Here is a 24,848-nt window from a genome sequence, read left to right as displayed (position 1 = left end):
AAAAATATTTAGGCTTACTTTATATGGAATAAAAAATACTTGAAAGAGTATGAAACATATATCGTTTCATACTTTCAGAAGCTTAATCTCATTGTCAGAACAGTCAACATGTATATTGAATATTTGCAAAAAGTATTTGTTTTACTTTGATCAATTGTAACAATCGGATTAAAGATGAATAAATTGTTAATGTATCATTTTGAAATTACATTTTAATTACACATTAGCTAATAATTTGCCATAGATTAAACAAATTTTTTTTTCAAAGTTTAATCTTGTAGAAATATATATAAAGCAATTTTTAAAAGTCGCAAATAAAATTATATATTCTAAACACATTTTTGTTTCTTTTTGCAAACTTAAAAGTATAATTGTATAATTGATAATTATTATATAAATCCGTAAATACTTTTTTTTAGTACATTCTGTAATTACATGGAAGGACGCGCGGTACATATCTAAATAATTAAATATGTATTAATCATGTTAAAAAATCTATTTTATTTTCTTATTATATTTTACGGGGATTGAGCAACACCAAACTACAAACCGTGAATATATGTGCAAACTTACTTTTTACTTCTCACCTTTATTGCATTTACCAAAATTATATATTAGTGCATTTTAAAATCTTTTATTTCGCAATAATCATTTTCAGTTAATTATAATCTTTTCATTCTCTTCCTTCATTTAATAAAACTTATTTTCGTAACAGTTGTATATGAATAACCGTGTTCCAATCATTCGCAAGCGCATTAAATAATCAAATCTATAATCTGCTTAGAACAGTTTACCAATTTGTTTGTCGTACTGAGATCACTCGCACTTTCTGACAGAGTTCTAAGAATGTACAAAGCGGTTTCGGATTGGCGTACAGCGTTAATTAATTCGTTACGATCACTAGGATCTGGTGTAGCAGACAATAGTGTTCCCATTCCAACCAGAGCCCTGAATTTCGCTTCGGACTCATTCAAACGGGGCAACACGGCAAATAATACTTTCAACGTTCTCATTCTGGCAGGCGTATCGTTATACTTATTTAATGCTACAATCAGATTTAAGATGTACGTCGATATTGCGACCTGAAAAAAAATATTTTACAGTAATCTGACGTTATTTGCATCTTCTATCATACGAGATTAGTTTGTATAAAAGTGTAACAACATTTATTATTCGAATTCATAAAGTTATGCAATCATATTCATTAATTATTTTAATATATTAATTATATTTATTATTTTTATGAATTATTAAAATATAATTATTTCAATAAAATTATACTTTAATAATGATTTAATATTTACTTGAACATAACGTACTTGATTATTTTTATTTCCAAGGGAGTGTAGATCCGTCACTGATTCTAATATCTTATCCTGATGCTCAAGACAAAGTTTCTCTCCCTTTTCGTGTTGGAACATGTTGGCTATCAGTCGAAAGGTAAGCATTTGATTCGATGAAATCGCATCAGAACTGAGATGCCTTTGTATGACTGGCAAAAGTTCCTCTGTACACAATTGATCGTTTAATTCCTTGTGAAGTACAGCGAGTCTCGCTATATCTAACACAGGAAACAATGTGTCGTTCGGCCAATTGAAAAGATTCTTTAGCGCACTAATAGCGGTGGCTTTAATTTCCTCAGACACTTGACCGTTTATAAGTTTTCCTATTGCATCTAATTTTTTCTCCGGTATTTTATACGTACTTTCTTGTTTGACGTTTAATTCTTTCAATTTTTCTGTAATATAAACATAAAATGAAATACACGGTAATTGTATACATTCTATATTACATCTAATTATCTTACCGAAAATGGCAGACATATTTGCTTGTTCTAATTTTAAATACTTCAAGTGAGGTATATAAGAAGATGGTGCAGGCGTGTTGGAAGAGCTAAACGTCGATGATTGCACAGTAACATCAGGCGTACTGGATGATGTTCCTGATCCAGGAACATATCTGTTTCCTCCTGTAAAAGGATCTACATATTGAGATCCAGTACTCAAAATTGGAGCTGGCTCAGAATTCTTTACTATGAAATTTGCAACCTAAAGCGAAGTATACAAATAATTTCACCTCCCACTTCTCCATTCAGATTTATGATTTTGCGCAATTATCTTTTCAAATAAAGCAGTAACGAGAGCCACCGAAAGAAATTATTTATTCGTTATAAACAATATTGTATAATAAATTAAATGTCATTCAAGATACATACCTGATCCAAAAATAATTGACTGAGATCATTGTCATGAAGGAACTTCTGCGCAACATGCCAGGGATCTTCGCCTTTGTTATACGGAAGTTTTAAAGGTGGCACGCCGTCTTGTATGTCGACCGAAAAAACATAATCATATTCTATGCCGTTGTAGAGTTGCTTTCCGGATGTAGCCGCAGTGCCGCCGGATGCACCCATCACATCACCAATTTTTATCCATCGTTGTTCGCTCTGCGACCAGCTATATGCTCTAACCGCATCCCCTTCATTCACAATTTTTGTTTGGCCGTCTCGTTGGCCAGGTTGTAGAAGAACTCTCGAATCTGGTAAACTAATTAGAAAATCAAAATTAATTCAACGATATATATGAGTAGAACAAATGTTTACTTTATCTTTAAAAATCAGATACTAACTCTTTTCTGTTGATGTCTCCAATTACTTGCTGTGCATTCAGAGTGGTGCTTGCCACTTCTTTCTCAAACGCTTGCAGTGCCTCCGAATTCGCGTATCGTTCGGGGTCGCATGAGAATATCCTAATGACACCATCGGAGCTTCCAGCGATGATGTCACCATTCGAGAACAGCTTGATACACCATATTGATTGTGTCGGAAGAACAATGGTTTGACTCGGTTCCATATTATGCCATACTCTGACAGTTCTATCCTCTCCAGACGAGTAGATGTATGTGCCATTTGGAATAGCTGCTATACTGTAAATATAATTTTCGTGTCCGCAATAAGTGCTTAAACAGGTTCCGAGTTTGGCGTTCCAGTGCCTAATAGTAGCATCGTTGGCGCAAGATAAAAATTCGTTCTCCTTTATATCAACTATATCACGAATACAGTCTGTGTGTCCTGTTAATTTATGTTCCACTGAACCATCTTTTGTCCACACTATTATCAACTTATCAGCAGACCCAGTCACTATATTGCCACTTAATAAATCCGCCACACACCATACCGCAGCAGTGTGACCTATGAGATCCAACTGCGGTTTACTCAAATCTTTTATGTCCCATAACTTAGCGCTGAGGTCCCAGGAACTTGAAAGAAACGTGTCGTCCTTTTTCCCAGTCCTCAGATTACACACAGTATTCTGATGCGCTGTTATTGTATGCACAGGTACTGTCTCATCAGCCACATAGACACATATGGTATTGTCATTGCTGCCAGTAATGATATAACCTTTGGGATTCCTCTCCGATGGATTTATAACGCATACTGAGCTGACAAAATTCGAATGACCGGACAATATTGCACTCTGTTCGTACTCATTACTCTTCCTGTAAAATTCTAAATGTTAGTATAATATTTAGACTGATGTATAACAGTTCTATTATCTGACTTTTATCATCAGTCCTCAGAGTAATCTTTAGGTTCCACAACTCTTTCTAACCAAAGTTTAATTCGTTATAAACCAATCCTGATTAGATTTAACGAGTTGAACTTTGGTTAAAGCAAGTTCTGGAATAAGGCCTTAGTAATATATAAAAATAAATATATAAATATATATATAATAAAAAAAATACATAAATATAATGACTTAAAAATGAATATAATATATAAAAAATAAATATAATAAAAATTAACTTCTAATGTCACAAGAAAAAGTGTTATTTTTCTATTGCATTATAAAATTGAGTTTTACCAAGGCCTTTTATTATCCAACAACTACACACTGAAAATGAATCTAAATAGTCTTTATTTGGAAAGAAAGCCAGCAAAATTGGAGTATAACCTCAGAAAGAAGCAAATTGATTTCTCTGGCAGTTAACAGGGTAGGAAGGAAAATTAGAGACAAACAAATGGCATCCGAGAAAGATCGAGAAAGTACCAACCCGGTCGGTTTCCAGACACGCGCGGTCTTGTCCCTGGAGACGGACACAACGGAGCCGTCGACGAAGGTCGCCACCGCTCTCACGTCCGCGGTGTGACCGCGTAACACGCTGCTCAATTTGTACGGCGGCTTGTCCATGCTGGCGCGAAAGAATCTCCCGTTTCGTTCTCGGCTGTCAAAACACGTCGATTTTCCGCGATTTCTCACGCGACGACACACTCGTGCACGCCCAGAATAAATATCGCTTCTCGCGCGCTCTGCCGCGCCATGATGACAGATCCCTCGGGACAGAACAAAAAAAATACAGCTGACGGAGCTGTCAAAAATAAAAAGCGTTCACCAATAGGAGCGGAGAGTGGATATTGTTCTCCGCTCCTATTGGTGGACAAAAAAAAAGTATCCGCCAATAGGAGCGAAGAGTGATATCTATTCTCTGCTCCTATTGGTGGATGTGTTCTGTTGGCACCGCGTCCGCGTTTAGGCTGGATCTGTCAAAGTTGGTAGCATTGTAGGCGCTCGAAGTCGATGTTGGTGGCTGCTCCGCGTTTCTCTCCGCCTTTTTCGCATCGAAAAGGACGGTCAGCTTGCGAAAAGATACGTGTACGATGGTGCATTATGTCAAGCGGCGTCGTGTGATATCGGTAAGTGTGACAGTTCTTCGATATGAATATTTATTTACGAGGATTCGGTGATATTTCGATGCGTGCGGAGCGGAGCGCGAATGCGCGGACTTGCGCATGCGCAGTCGTCGATTTTGATACTTTGCGTCGTCCAAAGTTGATTTCGCGCCTCTCTGCGTCTCTCGTGTGGAACATCACATTGAACTCGCACGTAACGCGTGTAAAAGGGAAACGCTTATAAAGAAGCTTATATCTTCAGCGAAATATCGCGAATGCTGTCATCGGATGATATATACCTGTATTATTGTATGTATATTAGAAATAATTCGCATTAATTCGCTGCAAGCGTGGGCATCCACAGGGGAAGGGGAGGGGGTGAAATCAGTAAAAAAATTAAGTATTTGCTCTCCTCTTGAATAAACATTGGAATTTATTTGCATATTAATATAAAAAAATAAAATAAAAAAATTGAAAATAACAAAATAACAAAAAAGAAAAAAATTAAAAATTAAAAAAGAACAAAAAAAATAATTTAATTATGCCTTCTGGAAAAAATTTTGTGGATGCCCTACGTATAAAAAATTCTGCTCTTTATACAAGTGGCAATTCATAGATTGATGCAAGTTGTCGCCGCATTTTTTCATTATTTATTTTATATTATATATATTGAAGTATATATTGTTTCTCGTGATTAATATGATTCGTGTTATTATAGGTTGGACATGAGCAGCAAGTGACCTTCGTTGAGAAGTGCGAAGTACGGAAGGACTGGACGATCAAAAACACATCGTTCATATATTTATCTCGCTGTTTAACATACATTGTGGATGCAATCAGGACCACTGAATTATCGGGTGATCATTTCAACCTCATCAGCTAAGGTAAGTGAAATAGTTAAGTGTTTATTGTTATTTATATTATTTCATCTTCGTGTTGTGCGCATAATTAAATAAAAAATTGCGTGCCTGAAATTTCACTGATGATATATTATATATATATATATATATATATATATGCTAGAGAAAGTAGTATGGATATTTTTTGGAAAGTGCATAAAATACAGTTTGATATTTATATTAGATATTTTTGTATTAAACTTTTACATATATTCAACAAACATCTTTTATAAAGAAATATATAAATATATATATTTCTCATATATTCTTTATTTAAACTTATTGTACTCGATGATTTAATCCTTTGATTGCTAACAGCGTCTAATTAAAGTTCTTCATTAATTACAAGCGATTTAAAAACGTCACGTATTATTGAGTCCGACGTTAAATTTGCATATACATCATGCATAGTTCATCTGTAATATTTAGACGTGTTATATTTTATATTTTACATAATTCGTACATATATGCGTACGATATTATATGATTTATTTCTGAACGATCTGCAATCAAAGAGTTAAATGACCATTAATTGCAATAAATACCTGGAAATGCATCTAAGGCAGGAAGGGATGTAACGCAAACATGTAAAAATGCTATAAGTATGTAACGCATATGTGAATGCAAAACATAATATACTGAAAAACAATTCAATCAGTTGCTGTTAAATATATTCGGTAAAATAATTTTTATGTATAATCATATATAACAATATAAAATTATATATAAAATATAGAAATATAAATTTATATTGCGTTATATATATATATAATTATGCATAAAAAAATTTTTATCGAGTATCTACGATTAATACTTATTATATAATAGGTTGTTTAAGTACTTTGAAACGGTAACTACGACTAATAATTATCCAAATATAAAATAGATGAAAAATAAAATTTTTCGCTTTAAATTGTCAAAGTTTACAATTATAACGCCGACAATTACAACATACTAATATGGCTCGTAGAAAATCAGGGATTAATAATGGCAATATTTATGTGATTAATAATTTGAAAATTATATAAATTTTAAAAATAATATAGGAAATAATGGGCTAATTAAGAGCCTGGCACGGAAAGCGGTGTGCAAATAAAATTTGTGTATTTGAAAACGACAAATTTTATTTGCACATCGCTTTCCGTGCCAGGCTCTTAATTAGCTCGTTATTTACTATATTATTTTTAATATCAGAGCCTAAATCTTATTATTTTATATAAATTTTGCTATCATTATAATTTTTAATGTAAAATATCGCTTCAAATTATATTCTAAAAATAGAAACGCGGAGAGAAAAGATTTGACGTTTTCATTTAATTTTTAATTACAAGCTTATCTTGTTTTGAAAAATTAATTCGCTATTTGTAATGTGTTGAGATCCACATTTTACCTAAAGTAGCTTATTTACTTTATTATTAAAGATATGCGACACATATGCTATCAATAACAAATCTAATTAAATAGCGCTAAAGCGCTTTAATCTTTTGAAGATTTAATTTTTTTCTATCTTTTTCTGTTTCGATAGAGAAAAGATACCAAAACTAATGCAAATCTTCTGAGACGACATATTTATCGACGACATAAATATCTTTTATAAATTCGCGAACATACATGATTTAAAAAATCCATTTTCTATAATTTGATTCGCTTCCTAATTCGATTAAACTCTATAATTCTTGCAAAAATGCCGTCAAAGTTATCGAAAATGTTTATTTTGGCATTCTTTTATCCATGAAATTTCAGAGAAGAAATATCCGATGTACTTGAGAATTAGAACCTACAACTATAGAACTTTAAGATACAAGAAATCGCGCATATCGCATTATTTTTTTTGTGTTAAGCGCTTTATTTTCGTAAATGCATATTTATTAATTTGCAGTTTCTTTATAATTGCTATTTGATAATACTATTAAATAATACTCAACGTAAAATAGTTATGAAAAATTATCCGGGTATTAAAATTCTTATTAAGAAAATGTATAACTTTATCAAGAAATTCTTAATTCTTTTTCAATATTAATTTTTCGGATTATATCCTGTGTACTGTATAGTATATGTTATTATTACTTATCCTATATGTCATATAGAATATTTGAAAATTTAATCTAGGAAGCAAGACTTAACAGAGCTGTCAAGAATAAAAAAAAAACAGATAAATAGCGCCTTCTTAATGAAGTTATCCATATTTTTGTGTAATATACAAGCTATGAAAATTCTTAACAAACAATTAAAAAGTTTAAATATGTTTGACAATTTAGCTTAATGCTGTACGAGTTACTCTATTTATATGGAACAATTTAAAATTTTTGACATCGTCATTAACACAGAAATCCTATGCCTTATACATCAAAAACAGTTAGACGATTATATAACTTCTTATAGAAGTAGAATTAATTAACTTTCAAATCAAATATTTCATTTTCTCTCTATTTACACGCATCGTGACATGTATTTCATGCTTATTATAAAAATTGTTTACCAAAAACGATTCATATCTATCTTGCGCATTTAAAAGCGCACTTGCATTAATCTCCATTTTTTTCGTGGAGAATGCCTTCATAGATTTTTGCACATTTCATACTACATATTGCAAAAAATATCAGTTCTCGCCTTCAAGTATTATCGCTGATAAAAAATTCTCTGCTACGATGAGATGCTGTTTTTCAGGATGCAAAAGAAAAAAGTCGGATTACTTCTATATCCTGCAGATACGACTCTTTTGCGCTCATTAAAGCGCAATCTTAAAAGCGACAGTGTAAACATTCTAAAATCGTTGAAACTTGACAACGGAAAAGCTGATAAATAGTTATTTTACGACATATTTGATATTCGAAAAATCACAATAATAAATATTAACCGCGACTTTAGAAACGGGCAAAAACGGGGAAAGTAGGTACGACGAACGTCATGCACATCCGAAAATATGTCTCTCTTTTACTATATAAAGCCGCCGAACGATATTTTGGTTGTTTCGGTAAACAACAAGCAGTTGAAACTACAGCTGACAGGATCAAAAGCGGTCGCGGAACCAATTTTTTTTTCATTGACATATATGAGATCTACCATACGGCGCACTTCTTCTGGGGATTCATTTTAGAGCCGACCGGGCAATTAAAGTCGCTCGAGAATTCCTCCATGTTCGACAACGGACCTCGCACGCGGAATTCGCCGGGGCTGTGGAATCCCGTCGTGATCCGCAGCTTCATTGCTTCCGGTCGGTACTTGCTGCACCAACTGTTGGCCGCGCTTATCCAGAACATCTGTTCCGGGCTGTACGACAGACCCGGCAATCTCTGCTCCGGCTTGTTTCGTTTCACCCATTCCTTGTACGCGTAATACGCCTCTTTTATGCCGCCGTTATCGGCGATGTTCTCGCCTTGGGTATTTATTCCGTTCAGCTGCAAAAATGGAAAATAAATTTTCAGATGGGTTACATAATCCAGCTTTTTTCACATCTGGGTCATATTGCAATATAAAAGATTTTTCTAATTGCATTGGAGAGAATGATTCTTTCTTTAGTGTCTTGTTAATTTATTTCGTGTACACAAAGAGAATTTTCTCTTAGAGTTTATCTTGCGTGAAAATCATGATAATCGTGGAACAATATGGAATCATAAATATATAAATATATATAAATATATGTATAAATACATATAAATTGGAAGAATTTTATAAGATTTTCTTTGATTAATATTTATACAACAATAAAAAATATTTATATGTACATACATAGTAAAATTAATCGAACATATTTTATATCCTATTGTGATAGGTATTAATATTTTTTATTGTGATAAATATTAATCAAAGAAATTCTTATAAAAGAGAAAATTCTCTGTGTATGTGTATGTAAACAAAAAAAATAACAGCTTTAAATTTATTGCGTTTTGTTCATAAAATGAATGATTCGTCAATTGTGTTGAAAATTAATTAGATTTCTGCTTATTTTAATTTTATAAATATTATAAATATATTTTTTCTTTATGTAGAATCGTGACAAAGATATGAAAAAAACACTATATTTTTTAGATTCACTATATATTTCTTTAAAGTCCTTTTTCTTTTTTTTCCGCTGAAAAAATTTACTTATTGCCGTCACTCTTATCGTATATAAATTTTTTTTAGCAGTATTTACAATGTATTGCAATACGCATAAATAAAAATTAATTATGATCAGATAGTAATTATTCTTGAAACGATAGTATTTATTTATATAACAAATGCGGCAAAAATATCAGCGAATAGAATAATAAAGAATGTTATAACAATTGCGTTTAGTATCATCAAAGAATGTTTCATTAAAGAAATAATTATGACAAGATACGAAAGAACTTGTATAACACACAAATACGAGTCTTCCCCATACTTTATCGATAACTTTTCCCAATTAGAATCTGTGCATTAAAAATAGAATAGACGATATATATACAGAAATATATACATATATAAATATATATATATATATATATAAAATATATAAAAATATAAAAATATATATAAAATATAAAAATATAAAAAATATAAAAAATATAAAAAATATAAAAATATATATGAAATATATAAATATATAGAAAATGTAGGACCTGGCAAGAAAATATGATTAAGGATATTAATGTAAAAATGTATGTAAACATGTAAGAAATTCGCCTTACGTTCATTCCGACGTCTTTCACAGTATAATTTCCATACTGGTAAATTATACATTCGGCCCGTCTGAGATAGTGCTCCTTTGTCTCCGGCTCCCACCAATCTACGAGATTACCTTCCTTATTGAACTGTCTGCCTTGATCGTCGAAACCATGGGTAATCTCATGGCCAATGACAAAGCCGATGGCGCCGTAGTTCATGTAACGCGGTCGATCATTATTGAAGAATGTTCCTTGCAAGATACCCGCGGGAAATTCTAGGAAACAAAAATCACAAGAGAATTATTCGATACAAGACATACGCGCGATAGATAATGATTGCTACGTTCATTTGCATGTAATTTTATAATCATATGTTTTAGACTAAAATAACTTATGCGAAAAAATAACTCAAAATACATAAATTATTTGTATACTAATAAGCTTTTAAATAAGAAGTACCTACATTTTTTATATCCAATAATTTTATATAATATTTTGCATATGATGCAACTTTTTTATTTTTTATTCAAGAATATAATATTTTTAATAAGAAGGTTTATTGCACTTTTGGAAAAGGTGATATATATATATATGTGTGTGTGTGTGTGTGTTTGATATTTATTTACTGAATTTAGATGAATTTAAATGAATTTGCTCGTAAGATTGATTACATTTAAATACTTACGAATACTATTTTCGATCGATGAGTAGAAAGCATTGACAACAGCCGGCCTTCCATGAGTAATCCATTCGGTTTTGTTTACCGGTTTTCTCAATCTACCGAATGAGAAATTCGTTCCGAAGATGGTCAGGTTCAAAATGCTATCTAAATAATTATCGGGGTTTAATTCGAGTCCCTCGTAAAATTCGTCTAGCTTTTTGTCATCAAGCAACTCATCTGGATAAGCAATATGTGATGTCATATCGGCTGCTTTTTCCAAGGCGTTTGCTCTAGTCTTCTCGTCCATCCATTCCACCTAAAAAATTTCATCAAAAATTTAATGAAGAGGCTCAAATTACAATGTCTAAGTATTTCTGGAATTAATATTTCTCTAAAGAGAATTGTTTTTTTAATAATAAAAATTATAGATAAAATAGAGGTCCATTTCTCTAGATTCTTATTTGTTGATAAATAAATGCATGTAAATTAAGTTTCTCATGTATATGTTTCCGTGATTTCAATTCAGATAAAAGGAAATTAAAAGAGATTTTTTTATTATTCAAATTTTAATTTCTAGATAAGTAAGTGTCAAAGTGTCAGTCTCAAGATTTCCATCTCCCACATTTGCGATTTTGTGAGAGCACTGAAAAAAGAATTTATTGAATTCGAACAAATATTTATTCCAATACTGCCTTACTTGAAACTAATAATATTAATTTAAAAAAAAAAATTATTTGATATAAAAAAATTCTTTTCAAAACAGCTAAATATTTATTACAAATAAGTGATTTATAATGCAGTATTAAAAAAAATTTATTAATTTAATAATTTTTTTTCAGCGAGTTCAACCTTTCGCGTTCCTATTCTCTCACCTTCTTCAGAATCTTCGTGAACTCCTCTCTGATATCTTCGACCATTTCGAGAGCGGTCTTCTTCGCGTCCTCCTTAAAGTATTTTCTCACGTACATCGAACCGACGCTGATCGCCATACTGCCGGAAACAATATCTACACATTCCTTCCACCTCGGTTCCCTCTCCGTTTTGCCATTCAACTCTAGCGTGTATTTCAACTGTCTCTTTCGGATATCATCCGTTAGATAGCTGACCGAAGCGGCTGCCGCCCTCCAAAACACATAATTTGCCTGCACCTTCTTTGGCGTCTCGCTGATCAGTCGTTCGAAAGCCTTTAAATAACTGGGTACGTTCACGATAACGATTTCGTCCTGACTTAGTTGCGCTTGCGGCGCCAAGATTGTGTTGAAGTATTCCCACCATGGAATGCTAGGATAAGCCGCGGATAGCTGGTTCACGGTCATGGGGTTGTAGAGAAGAGTTACGTTGCGTCGTTTTTCATTAGGTAGCGAGATCTATATAGTGATTAATATCGTGATATTAGTCTCAAATTGATGTTTATATTAATTAGTACACAAAATAATTAATTCGAAACATTTTGCATTCTTGAAGGATCATTTATTTAATAAATTCTTCATTTAATTAAAGGATCGCAATTTGTTTACGGATAAAAAATATATTATTATGTATTAATATATATTACATATATTAATATATTATATATATAGGTATAAATATATTTAATATATTATAAAAATAATTTACTTATATTTTTACAAAATAAAAAAATAGCTATTGATTTCATAAATATTAAAATCGCTATTAAAATAATTTTATTTAAATTTATAAGAAATTTTTTAAAAATGCTATCGATTAAAATTGCACATAAATTATATGAAGTGTACAAAATTAATATAAATTATATGAAAGATTATATTTAATATAATTATATAAATTCTTGGAAGGCGACTTACATTTGCGAGTTTGATTTCAAATTCAAGTGACTCTTTCAGTTCTTTACTAGCTCGGTCCGGATCAGCTCCAAGGATCACAGCAATGTCCACCATATACTTATAATATGCCTGAACGATTTTCTCGTTGAAACCCTTCGACAGATATTCGCGCGACAGACCAAGAGCTGCTTGATCAAGCTGAAAATGATCAATTTGATTGATTGTAAATTTTATATATTCAATTTTAGAACAATTCTGATCTTTTTCTCTTCATTCCATGCTTGTTTTAAATTTCGCACTTCCCGGTATAAATTGTTATATACGTGCTTACATCGATCAGGCGTCTCGAGTTATTTTTCAAGTCGACACTGACGCCAAAATCGATGAAGTAGTCAACGGAATAGCCTAATCTGCGGAATTTGTAGACGGCATCTTTCCAAGTAAAGTCACCCTCGTTCCATCGTTCTCCATCTAGAACTGGCCACCCACCGAGTTTTCGGAGATTGTCCAATAACGGTTGCAAGCCTCGCTTCTCGATAGCGGCTGAAAGAATGAATAAATTAAAAAAAGAAATAAAAACTCTTCTTTTTATTTATATAACTTTACTAAAATCATTTTATTTGAATTTATAAAAAATAAAAAATTGCTATCTATATAAATATTATAAAACTCGTAGTATATAATTTTCTTCTCGCTTATTTTTTTAAAGCGATGAAAAAATTATATATTAAATCGATAGCATTGTTTTAATTTTTTATAAATTTAAATAAAATTATTTTAATAGAGTGTTATAATATTTATAAAATCAATAGCTATTTTTTTATTTTATAAAAATTTAAGTAAATTAATTTTTATAATATATTAGTATATTTATAATATATTAATAATATTTATAATATATAATAATATATTTATTATGCATATCCGTAAACAGATCCATTACATAAACCTGGTGATTTATATAAGAAAATTATCTTGCTGCTTACTTTTATTCATGCATGCCTTGTAAAAATCTTTAGCAAGCCTAAATGGTCTCGGCTCATTCGGAGAACTCTCCTGCTCGATACTGGTCCGTAGTTGTTCCAAAAGGGCGTCGACGATAACGGAGAACGCATTTACGCTGGTTTTATCATCAGGAATGATGGTGGTCTCGAGAAAGCCACCGCAGGCAAACTTATAAAAGTCATCGCACGGCTCCACGTTACGATCCATATTTTTCAGTATCTGTGCGGCTGTGGTGCGCGCAAATTAATACAACTCGTGTAGTATTAGTAAAATATTTTTCGAATACTATTTTATAATGTATTCGAAAAATATGATATCAAATTTTATTCTAATAAAATTGCAATAAAATTATAAAATCTCCATTGAGAGAAAAATATGAGAAATTTACTATATATTTAAATTTTATTTCTATTTCTTAAAGTTAATTAATAAATTAAAGTTTAAATACAATTTATATATTAATTTTTTATGATATTTAATTTTAATCTACAAAAATATTTAAATCTAAATAAATAGAAAATTCAAGTTCTATTATATTATATTCGACTTACCTGTGTTTACGCATCCAGATGTTAAGCATATATCGCATTCCGGGCTTTTCTGTATGACATGGACATTGCTCGACGTTTCCGAGCCGCTTAACGCTTCGGCTGTGGACGGTAGCATCTCTGTATTAACAGGATCTGTTCTCGTGCGGATGCAGGTGCGGTTGCAGGTGCGAAAAATATGCGTAAAAGCGATAAATTAATGAATGGGTGAAGCGTACAACAAGCTGCGATAAAACATAATTGCACACAGAATAAAAATCTCTTGTTTCACAAGCGATTAATATGAATTATGATATGCATTTTTATGCTTGTGATTAGGTTATCACATCCATTTTGTCTGTCAAAAATGTAAAATTTTTTAAAAAAATAGCATAATATATTAAAAAAATTTTAATTTAATTAAATTACATACAATATGAAATAATATTGTGCGAGAATCTTAAATAGTATTTTTACGAAACAGTTATATTTTTTTTAATCATGTAAATCAAATTAAAGCACAAATTGTGTAACAAATAATCTTGTATGTGTGAAACTGGCGTGGTCTAATTTCGTGGAACATAAATAATTAAGAGTTCTTGGTTATTTTCAATAGTTCCAGAGTTCTAGTTTAAACAAATAATTCTGGCCTTTAAAGCAACGAAAATGTCTTTGGACAAATTAAAACGTGAACTTCACACAACGTCTCACTTTATTCTACGGCATTTTCTTTATCAATAATTAGCAGGATTTATATTTAAATAAATTTATAATTTTGCACGAGTTCTAAAAAAAATTCTACCTTCTAAAAGCAAAAAAAAATTAATTAAACTAAAATAAAGACAACAGGATAATATCTATAGATATTAAGATGAAATGTCAGTCGATTTTCGAGAGTGCGTTGCGATTCGAGATATATCCATCTTTAATTCTACCTTATATATTTATATCATGTATGTTATATAATGCAAAAAATAATAATATTGCTCTAATAAATGTATGTATTTTATTTGTTACAGGATTATTAGCATTGCCGATAAGTTGCTCGCGAGTTCGCGAAATTCTCGAGTGCCGAACGAACGTTGCTTCGTGCGATTAGTTTTTGCGTTGTTTTTTTTAAATTGTGCAATGTACGCGAAATACGTCGTGTCGGGAGTGCCGTGTAAAGTGTCGCGCGTCGGGAGTGCCGCGTAAAGTGTCGGGCGAGCGTAATTATTCGCGTTTTCGCGAGTGCCGCGAGTGCTTCACAAGTGCAAGAGAGGAGGAGGAGGCCCGGGGAGGCATCAGGCGACGACGGGGCAACTGTGAGGTACGCAAAATAAATATACATATAACAGGGTGTCTATAGCGGTCAGGGAAATCTGGAAAGCCGGGCATTGTCAGGGAATTTTATAAATCTGGAATTATCAGGAAAAAATCAGGAAATTTTACCATTTATCTGGATTTTTTCACATTATTCTACATTTGTCTCAATAATTTGAAATTTTTTATTAAATAAATATAAGATGATTTGGAGACGATTTTTCCTCGGCAAAAATGTTGAGGGAGATCATCATTTTTTACATGTTCTCAATTTTTGCCATCATGTATCTTTGTAAAACTAAGTCTTAAATTAAAATTCTACTAAAGCAAACTCTACCTGAAATTAATTGAAGAATTGATTTTAAATTGAAATTGAAAGAGTCAGGAAATTTTACTATTTATCTGGATCTTTTTACATTATTCTACATTTGTCTCAATAATTTGACATTTTTTTATTAAATAAATATAAACTTTTCCTTGACTCCCAGCACGCTAATTTTTTATGTTGTTAAAAATCGATTCATCTACAGCGTGTTCGTTAATTTATATTTTTATTGTCGTATTCTTTTATTTCAATGTGTTTGATAGAGACAAAATTAAAAAAAATTTGATAATATAAATAAAAAAGGTGATTATTTAAATAGTTTATAGTGACATGTTTGTTTCGATTATCATGCATAATGCACAATTGTATAATTGATTTAAATTTTTGTTTTAACTTCCGAACCTTTTCATTATTGACAAAAATATCTCAAGGATTTCATGATTTAACATTTAATTGATTTATCATATAGACATATGCAAATAATATATTTGGAAAAAATAATACTAAAAAGTCAGGGAAAAAATTAATTTCTGGTCTTGGAAAATCTGAAAAAGTCAGGGAATTTTTTTCATTGAGTCTGCTGGACCACCTGAATCATAACATTTCTTTTAAGAAACATATAATTTTTGTTTAAGTATTTCTCTCTCTCTCTCTCTCTCTCTCTCTCTATATATATATATATATATATATATATATATATATATTTTTTTTTTTTTATTTAGTATTAAATAATTTGAATATTTTGTTTTTAGATCAATGCTGTGAGAACTACAACTCTGCTATTGTACGTATTGGTGAGTAATTATTTATTTTATAACATTTCTATATTCCTATTTCTACAGCAGATCTTTTTATTCTTTCTTTAAAACGTTTATGAACCAAACATAAATTCATAAACATTTAGTTTATTATAAATGTATTAATTCAAGATGGATACAGGCTAATAAGAGTTTGCATACCCTAGAGTCTTTTCGATTTACTATATTTTGAAATTGACGTTAAATATTTATAGGAGATAATAATCGTATTTTAATATCATGGTTTTCCCTCGATTCAAACGCGTTTGCATAAACGTTTGCGTGCTGCTTCACCTATTATTACTCCTCGTCGGATTGCGTATGTAATCAGCAAGTGCTCACGTAGGAAAAGGCAACATTTTCAACGTCAAGCAAGCGTGTGCTGACTAAGTTTCGTGTACCCCGTCGACTTTTTTAAATACATACTCTCCGGAAATATCTCGCGAAGATGCGTCAGTAATATCGACGTACTCGCACGCAAATCGAAATATATTAGCGAGAGTGCTCGAATTGTAAATTGGTGCGCGCGATTACGCGTGTACCTAACTGCTTATTACATCGCGTCGGTGTAAACACACGCAGTGGGTGAGTAACTCTCAAAACATTGTTTTGTGTTTCGTTGTCAGTAGAAATATCAAAATGCGTCAGAACCGTTCTTTCTTTGACGTCACTTAGAATCATACGTCATGAACTCGGTTGCTTCTTCTTTTAGAAAGGTCTAACCATTTTAAGATGTGTATTTTTTCAACGATAAACTTGCATTATAATAGCAGTCGAAGTCATTATATTTTAAATTTATTTCCATAGAGAGAAAAAAGAAAAAAATCTAATTAATAATAATTTATTTATTATTATTTTTTTTGTAAAAATTTTTTCAATCATATTTCTGCGTGCATAATTTTTTGCAGGAAAATTATTTCAGATATATGTAATGCTTTTTGAATTAAATTTTGATTAAGATTTTTCTTTATTAAATTCCTGTTAATATCTGTACGTCTGAGCATTTTTTTCTAATAATGACAAGATAAAGTATAAATATTGAAAACAAATAACGATTTCAAGTAACTCAGCGGAATTATGTTCGTAACGTCATACATTTTTTTCCATTTAACGAGCTGACAAAACACTTTTGATACAAGACACATATAAAAGATGCCGACATATAAATGAAATTTACGACAACGATGCAATTCCGTGCCTTACTTTCGCACAATTAAAATTTTTTATGACACATACCGTTACCGAACGGCTTCGATCGTAAACGTAATCGCTGCTTGTCGCATTGAGCCATTAAAAAAAGCAAACATCTTCCTTTCTCTTTTTTTGCTTTATTTTTCTCTTCGAGATATCAAAGAAAATGCACAGGCAAATATTCGTTAATAATACGTCTAACAATAATTAAAAACAATAATTAAAGGCGTATGATTTAAATACTATTAAAATTTCCATTAATGTCTCCTTCCTGAATACACAAAGGTAAGTTCCTTTATATATAAATGTTCCGTTATATTTCATGTTTTTTTCCCTGCACAATAAGAATTTCTTAAATTAATAAATAAACAATCTGTCAATTTATTACTAAAAAGACAGATAATATATAGAATCAAAATTCTAATTATGTAGAAAAGGAAAATTCTTCTGAGATATTAAAATATCATCATTTCTAAGTCATTTAATATGTGTCGTAAGGTTTATTGCGTGGAAGATTTACAAGATGTAGTATCTAATAATTTTTTATTACGCTTACTGCATAAGCTATTACAAAAGTTTATCGTCATGTCGCGGAGAATTATGGCTTGCTCGCCCCTAGCAATTTCATTCCAAGCATTAATGATTAATGTAATTGGATGACATTAAGTAACGTCTTTGTCGCAACGCGGGACAACGCACCTCTTGGGATGTCGATGCATGATAGTACTTTGTTATTGCATGCACAGGATCGGTTTGCAAGTTGCACGCGGTTCAGAGTAGAAGAAGATAAGATTTGAGATCCTCTTCAAAACATTTGCGAACGTTACGAAAGTTTTATTATGTGGAAGAGGATAAGTCGGAATTATATATTTTTTTTAATCGAAATTATATCGAAAACACAGAGGAACTTTATATTCGTTTCGAGATAAACCCGGTCCTGTGTAGAAGTGTCCTATGGTGTGATAGGCTTTCGTAAATGAAGTATATAGATGCAAGATCTAATCTTCTCTTCATTATTATATTAAGATTGCAATCTCATTTCTGGAGAGCAAGCCATCAGATAGGGAACACGTAAAATTATCTAATTTTATTTACGTTAAATATTAGATTGTCAGAGATATTCAGATTCAGAATTAGGGTTGGGTAATAACTAGTTAATTAATTAAAAGTTAAAAAAGTTAAATAAGCTTAGTTAATTTAAAATATATTAATTTTTAACTTCAACTGGTTATTTTTGACTTCAAACTTATTAATTTTTTTTTTAAGTTAAATTTTTAAAATTTCTGAATACCATTATGGTTTTTTTTATAAACGTATTATTTTTAAATTAAAGTATTATTAGTTTTTATGTTTATTTGTTATCAATTGTAATTGCCAAAAAATATATTTCTATATAAAAATCAAAATTTCTTTGTTATTATAAATTTTAAAAGAATTAACAAACAAAATTCTAATTTAATATATAACTAATGTTTTTAAAAATAACTTTTAATTTAACTTCAGTTAATTTAATCTTAACTTTAATTGAGTTAATTTTTTGTTCATGCAACTTTTAACTTAATTAAATTAATTTTATAAACAATTAACTTTAACTTAGTTTCAAAAAATTATTAACTTACCCAACCCTGTTCAGAATTATCTAAAAATTTCGTATATTCTTTCCTTTAAACATTTAAACTGATTAAAAATACTAAAGATATTTTTGTTCGATTTCCGATGACTTACACTACTCGTACATACAAAGCGCACAACAAAAACGAACATTGAGTGTTTCTAATGAAATTTCGGGATAAAAAAAATTCAGGCAATTCATTCAAAGCCACATATACGTGTGTGAAGTTTCAACACAAATCTCGAAGGAAAATGGCTGTGAGTTTTATTTCCACGTTTCTCGAATAACCATTGTACTTGCAACATGCGTGCACGAGCGGTCCGAGTTGCATTGTGGGTTGCTGTAAAAGTAAGTGCTCTTACCGGGTCTCGATGTAGTGTTGCATGTCCTGTTGGACGCCAAAATTCCGAGCGCCACGGCCAAAGCGATGCACAAGAGGAATCCGGAAACGGCTATCACCGTTAACCCGCGTTCCAAACCGGACCGTCTCTTCCACCATGTCGGATTTCTGTGAGATAATAAAATCAAATTAAATGAACGAGAGGAAAACACGCGTAATATCAAAATTAAATGATTACGAGAAGCGTATATGTGAACTTTAGAAAAATGTTTTAAATATTTTCGTGCAAAAATATTACGTTCAATTTTATACATTTATTTGTTTATTCAATTTTTTGTTTCTTATTTTTTTTAATTTGATTTTTTAATTTTTCAAATTTAATTATTTATTTACTTATTTTTTATTTAATTATATATTTGTTTATATATTTTTTTAATTTATATATTTTTTTAAATTTAATTTTTTAATTTTTTAAATTTAATTATTTATTTATTTATACTTATTTTTTATTTAATTATAGATTTATTTATCTCATATTTTTCTCTTTATAATATTATTTTGTAACATATTATTTTGTATGTATAAAAATTAGTTACGTTTATTTATAATATTAGTATTCGTGATCGTACTTTGTGTATAAGGAGAGAAAGGATTTATTTTTTCTATTCTCTCCATAACTTATTGTCAGCAAACAGTTTCTAAACTAAGAAACGATCATGTAATTATCTGCATCTTATCTATACTATACAAGGTATAGTTGCGACTTGATTACTTATTTAAATAATGTGATTTATGAACTGTCTTCTGCCATAATGACAGAATCCTCTGCTGCAATCTTTATGGTAATTCTAGTAATAATATTTGAAGGATATTTCCTGCTAATTCGATTACGTACAAAATTAATGATCTTCGTACACACATATCCCATGTATAAATAATATACTATACTAAATAAATTGTCACTGCATATGATATATTTATGTCACAAAAAACATGTTTTTGCAAGGAATGTGAACAAAACCATCGTTTCCGTACAATATAAAAATGCATGGTGAGTAAAACGCAATTTTTTTCTTATCACTGGATAATATTACAAGTATGTGCACGGAATTTTACTGTGTAACGTATAAACATTTATTTATTTCTATTGTAGTCATTGATTGATTTCGATCTATACGATTCATTACATAGCGTGCGAGATATAAAACGTTACTCGGGGTCGCCTTTCATATGTGGCACGTGTACTATTAAGGGCGTAGGAATTTATATGGATCGAAATGCGATGGAGCGAAAGAGAGAGAGAAAATTACCGTCTTTTCGCGGCAATTCTCGCGTAAGGGAAAGGCAAACCGCGATCCGAGATTTTTATCTTTGGACCAAGCCGCGCGCCATTTCTGCGTTTTATTTTTACGATCATCTCGCGCGCGAGAGCAATAATCGCAAAGCGCATTAAATTCCTCGCGTAATCGCTCGGCGAAACTCTGCCGAGATGTGATGGGACACACTGGCACTGAACACTTTTGCAATACTTCGCTGAGTTTATCTGCCTTATTCCAGTTATTTTGTGTTTATCGTTCAGATAAACTAATTGCTGGGTAGAACATTTTCTAGCAATTTTCAGATAAGATAGTTTTCGTAATAATAGTGAAAATGCGCTTTTTTTTTTAATTTTCGAAGTGACCTCGAAATAAAATAAAATTTTTTTTATCTCTGAATACCATTATTTTGTTTCTTTTATAAGTTATATAAACGAATTATTTTTAAATTAAAATATTATTAATTTTTATCTTCACTTGTCATCAATTGTAATTACCAAAAAATATATTTTTATATAAAAATCAAAATTTTTTTGTCATGTGTTATTATATATTTTACAAGAATTGACAAACAAAATTCTAATTTAATATAAATAATATTTTTTAAAATTAACTTGATTTAACTTCAGTTAATTTAATTTTAACTTAACTTTAACTGTGAGTTAATTTTTTGTTAATAAAACTTTAAACTTAACTGAATTAATTTTATAAGCAATTTTAACTTAACTTAATTTAAAAAAATCATTAACTTACTCAATCCTGAATTTTAATAAATTTCTTTTATATAAGAATTATCTTGTATTAAATTTCTCTTTTGTACCTGAAATAGGCACACTGAGAAAGAAAGTTGTTAACTTGACTAACTCGTTCAACTAATTATTATTTCATTAATTGAACATATATATAAGTATTTAAGTCAAAACACGTTATGTTAAATTTAATGTGTTGTATTTAATTTAAATACATTTGCATATGTTCAGTTAACAAAATAGTAATTAGTTAAACGATTTAGTCAAGTTAACAACTTTTTTCTCAGTTCAATGAACGAACAGTTTTCTACTTATAGAAGAAAGAAAAAATTGTAGGACAATATTATAGATTAAATTAGTTTTAAAATAAAATGATCCGAAGTATAAATATTAGATTGAAGTCGAAAAATTTTAACTCAGGAATGAAAATGTTAATTTTATTATTCTGTTTTTTTTCATATTACAATAAGATAACTGCGCCATGTGGCAATTAATTAGAATCGATTTATGTTGACGTGTAATGTATTATTCTTATTTTTCTATCACGTAATGCAAAACTATGATGCATGTCGCGGATTTGCTATTTTGATTGCGGTCTTAGATTATTTTAATAATTGAAATCGAGATTGAAAAACCATTAAATTTATAAGAAGAAAAGATATAAAAAAATGATAATAAAAAAAAACAGTTGTATATAATTAACTATTTTTTTCATTATTATTTTCTTCTATTTTTACTAATAACGTGACTGATAATTATCAGTCGCATTCATGTAGAAAAGATAATGAATGTGCAAAACGCATAGTACAATTATCGCCTTTTCCTGCGCGTCTTTATTTCGTGAAACCAATATGCGATGACTCTTTTTCTCGGTGTGTGCACAAGTGCATCGAATGCCAGGTACTTAGACTAATAGTGAAGCGCATAATTGATCTTATGGCGCGTAATGCAACAACAACGAGTGTATTGACCTCATTATGACGCGGCGACACTTAATGTACGTACTCTCGTAAACACGTCAAGAGGCTCCATCGCGTAACGTGTAATATCGGAATCAATGCCACGCGTTGCATGTTGCATCTGACGTGTAACCTTGATTCTGATAGCTCACGGATTCGATATGTATATCACATATATACATCGCGATACATTTATACGACAATGGAATAGCACCTTAAATTTTTGTGTTTTTTTCAGGGTTGAGTAAATTAATGATTTTTTAAAACTAATTATTAAGTAACTTAACTTTAGTAACTTAAGTTAAGTAACTTAAGTAACTTAAGTTAAGTAACTTATTAGTAACTTAATTTAAGTTAAGTAACTTAAGTTACTTAAATTAAGTAACTTATTAGTAACTTAACTTAAGTTAAAATTAATTGCTTATAAAATTAATTTAGATAAGTTAAAAGTTGCATGAACAAAAAATTAACTCAGTTAAAGTTAAGATAATCTTTAACTGGTATTTTGAGGGTCAAAAATGACCCCACGATATCAGTTAATGTTTTTAAAAATTAACTTTTGATTTTTGACCCTCAAATTACGATACCAGTTAAGGGTTAAGATTAAATTAATTGAAGTTAATGTTATTTATTATTTATTATAATAATGTTATATATTAAATAAAATTAATTGAATTGAATGTTGTTTGTTAATTCTTTTAAATTTATAATGACAAACGATACAGAAATTTTGATTTTTATATAGAAATATATTTTTTTGGTAATTACAATTGATGACAAGTGAACATAAAAATTAATAATACTTTATTTTGAAAATAATACGTTTATAACTTATAAAAAAAACAATAATGATATTCAGAGATGAAAAACATTTTTTTAACAAAGATCGTTTATTGTGTGGAAAGTTTGAGATTATCAAAATTGTGATATAATCTGATAAAAAGCAATGCTTCAATATAGGTGCACCGAAAAAATTAATCGTCATAGTTAAATTTTAATTGTCCTTATATTACAACCTGAAATTTAGTTATGTCTAAATTTTAGCTATATGGTAACTAATATTTTTTAGCTATAGTTTCTAAAGCTAAAAAATATCAGCTATCACAGTTAAAATTTAGGCACAATAACTAAATTTCAGGTTGTAATATGGGGACAATTAAAATTTAACTACAGCTATATAATTTTTTTCCGTGCACCTATAACTAAAAATTTAAAATACTAACTATATATAACTATAAATTTCATGTGTAATATAGAGGCAGCAAAAATGTAATTATGACAGCTAATTTTTTTTCGTGTAGAAACTCTAAAACAAGAGATGTTATATTAGTTTCGATATGATATTTCTGTTTTTTTCCTAACACATTCAATTCGTATGGAAATAATGGAATGGGTCGCGGGTAATTTCTTCGTTATATCGTGCCTTACTGTTCCGTCGTTATTACATATTCATGTCAACGCTTCGGAATAACTGCGCATCGGAATATCAACCGTGTAACGAAAGACCGTGGAAAAAAGGATAGGATATGATTATCCTCCGATTTTACGGCATTTGCCTCTCGGGGATCGACGAGAGATTGCAATCTATATTCCATATTTGTCGCGCCACTAACCAAGCAATCAAGCCGCATCGTCGAATCGCGATGGATTGATCGACGAGGCGGTCGGTATGCAAAATTGATATACATACAAGATCATATCTGTATCGTGTAATGTAATCGAGTCAAATTTTATAGTAAAACGTTGTAGCTTATCTCACGGCGAGTTTAACGAATCTAATATTATTCAGCGTAATTTATTCACAATCGTAATCGCGTGGATGGAAAAACGCAGTAGAGATATTTTATACTTTTCATATTATATTATATGTACATTGAAAAAAATTTGTTAAATTAACAAATATTTAGTTCAATACGTTCAAATGAATCATTTATTTGAAACAAATACATATTTATTTGTTTCAAATAAATTATTTATTTGAACGAATTGAACTAAATATTTGTTCATTTAACAAACTTTTTTTCAGTGTACACAGGGTTGGGTAATAACTAGTTAATTAGTTA

The 24,848-nt window shown here is 30.3% G+C and overlaps 2 protein-coding genes and 1 long non-coding RNA gene across 4 annotated transcripts in view; 1 reads left to right on the top strand and 2 right to left on the bottom strand.

Moving 5' to 3' along the window:
• Nucleotides 1–481: 481 nt before the first annotated feature.
• On the bottom strand, nt 482–4,343 carry Plap (phospholipase A2 activator protein). The gene is made up of 6 exons (XM_029300329.2): nt 4,054–4,343; nt 2,629–3,498; nt 2,216–2,546; nt 1,808–2,048; nt 1,320–1,738; nt 482–1,082 (listed from the first exon to the last, which is right to left on the bottom strand). Exons 1-6 carry the CDS (start codon nt 4,188–4,190, stop codon nt 756–758), a joined length of 2,325 nt encoding a protein of 774 aa, XP_029156162.2. The 5' UTR covers nt 4,191–4,343; the 3' UTR covers nt 482–755.
• A 236-nt stretch (nt 4,344–4,579) lies between these two features.
• LOC146722474 (uncharacterized) lies at nt 4,580–5,552 on the top strand. Its single transcript, XR_014925145.1, has 2 exons — nt 4,580–4,693; nt 5,388–5,552. It is a non-coding gene; the product is annotated as an uncharacterized LOC146722474 (long non-coding RNA).
• Nucleotides 5,553–5,735: 183 nt separating this feature from the next.
• Nep2 (M13 family metallopeptidase neprilysin 2) overlaps nt 5,736–24,848 on the bottom strand; it is a 32,211-nt gene continuing 13,098 nt past the window's right edge. The window contains exons 2-10 of one of the 2 annotated variants that reach the window (XM_029300319.2): nt 19,784–19,929; nt 14,219–14,350; nt 13,649–13,894; nt 12,994–13,205; nt 12,684–12,860; nt 11,730–12,224; nt 10,882–11,173; nt 10,221–10,471; nt 5,736–8,966 (exon numbers count right to left, since the gene is read on the bottom strand). In XM_029300319.2, the coding sequence (XP_029156152.1) occupies nt 8,628–8,966; nt 10,221–10,471; nt 10,882–11,173; nt 11,730–12,224; nt 12,684–12,860; nt 12,994–13,205; nt 13,649–13,894; nt 14,219–14,350; nt 19,784–19,929 (2,290 nt within the window). In that variant the 3' untranslated portion in view covers nt 5,736–8,627. The remainder of the gene's footprint in view (nt 8,967–10,220; nt 10,472–10,881; nt 11,174–11,729; nt 12,225–12,683; nt 12,861–12,993; nt 13,206–13,648; nt 13,895–14,218; nt 14,351–19,783; nt 19,930–24,848) is intronic. The other variant, XM_029300320.2, reaches the window with a different exon arrangement.

Source organism: Nylanderia fulva, unplaced genomic scaffold, assembly GCF_048542155.1.
Source record: "Nylanderia fulva isolate GAGA-0341 unplaced genomic scaffold, ASM4854215v1 Scaffold31, whole genome shotgun sequence".
Classification (NCBI taxonomy): domain Eukaryota; kingdom Metazoa; phylum Arthropoda; class Insecta; order Hymenoptera; family Formicidae; genus Nylanderia; species Nylanderia fulva.
This window is presented reverse-complemented; position numbering and strand designations above follow the sequence as displayed.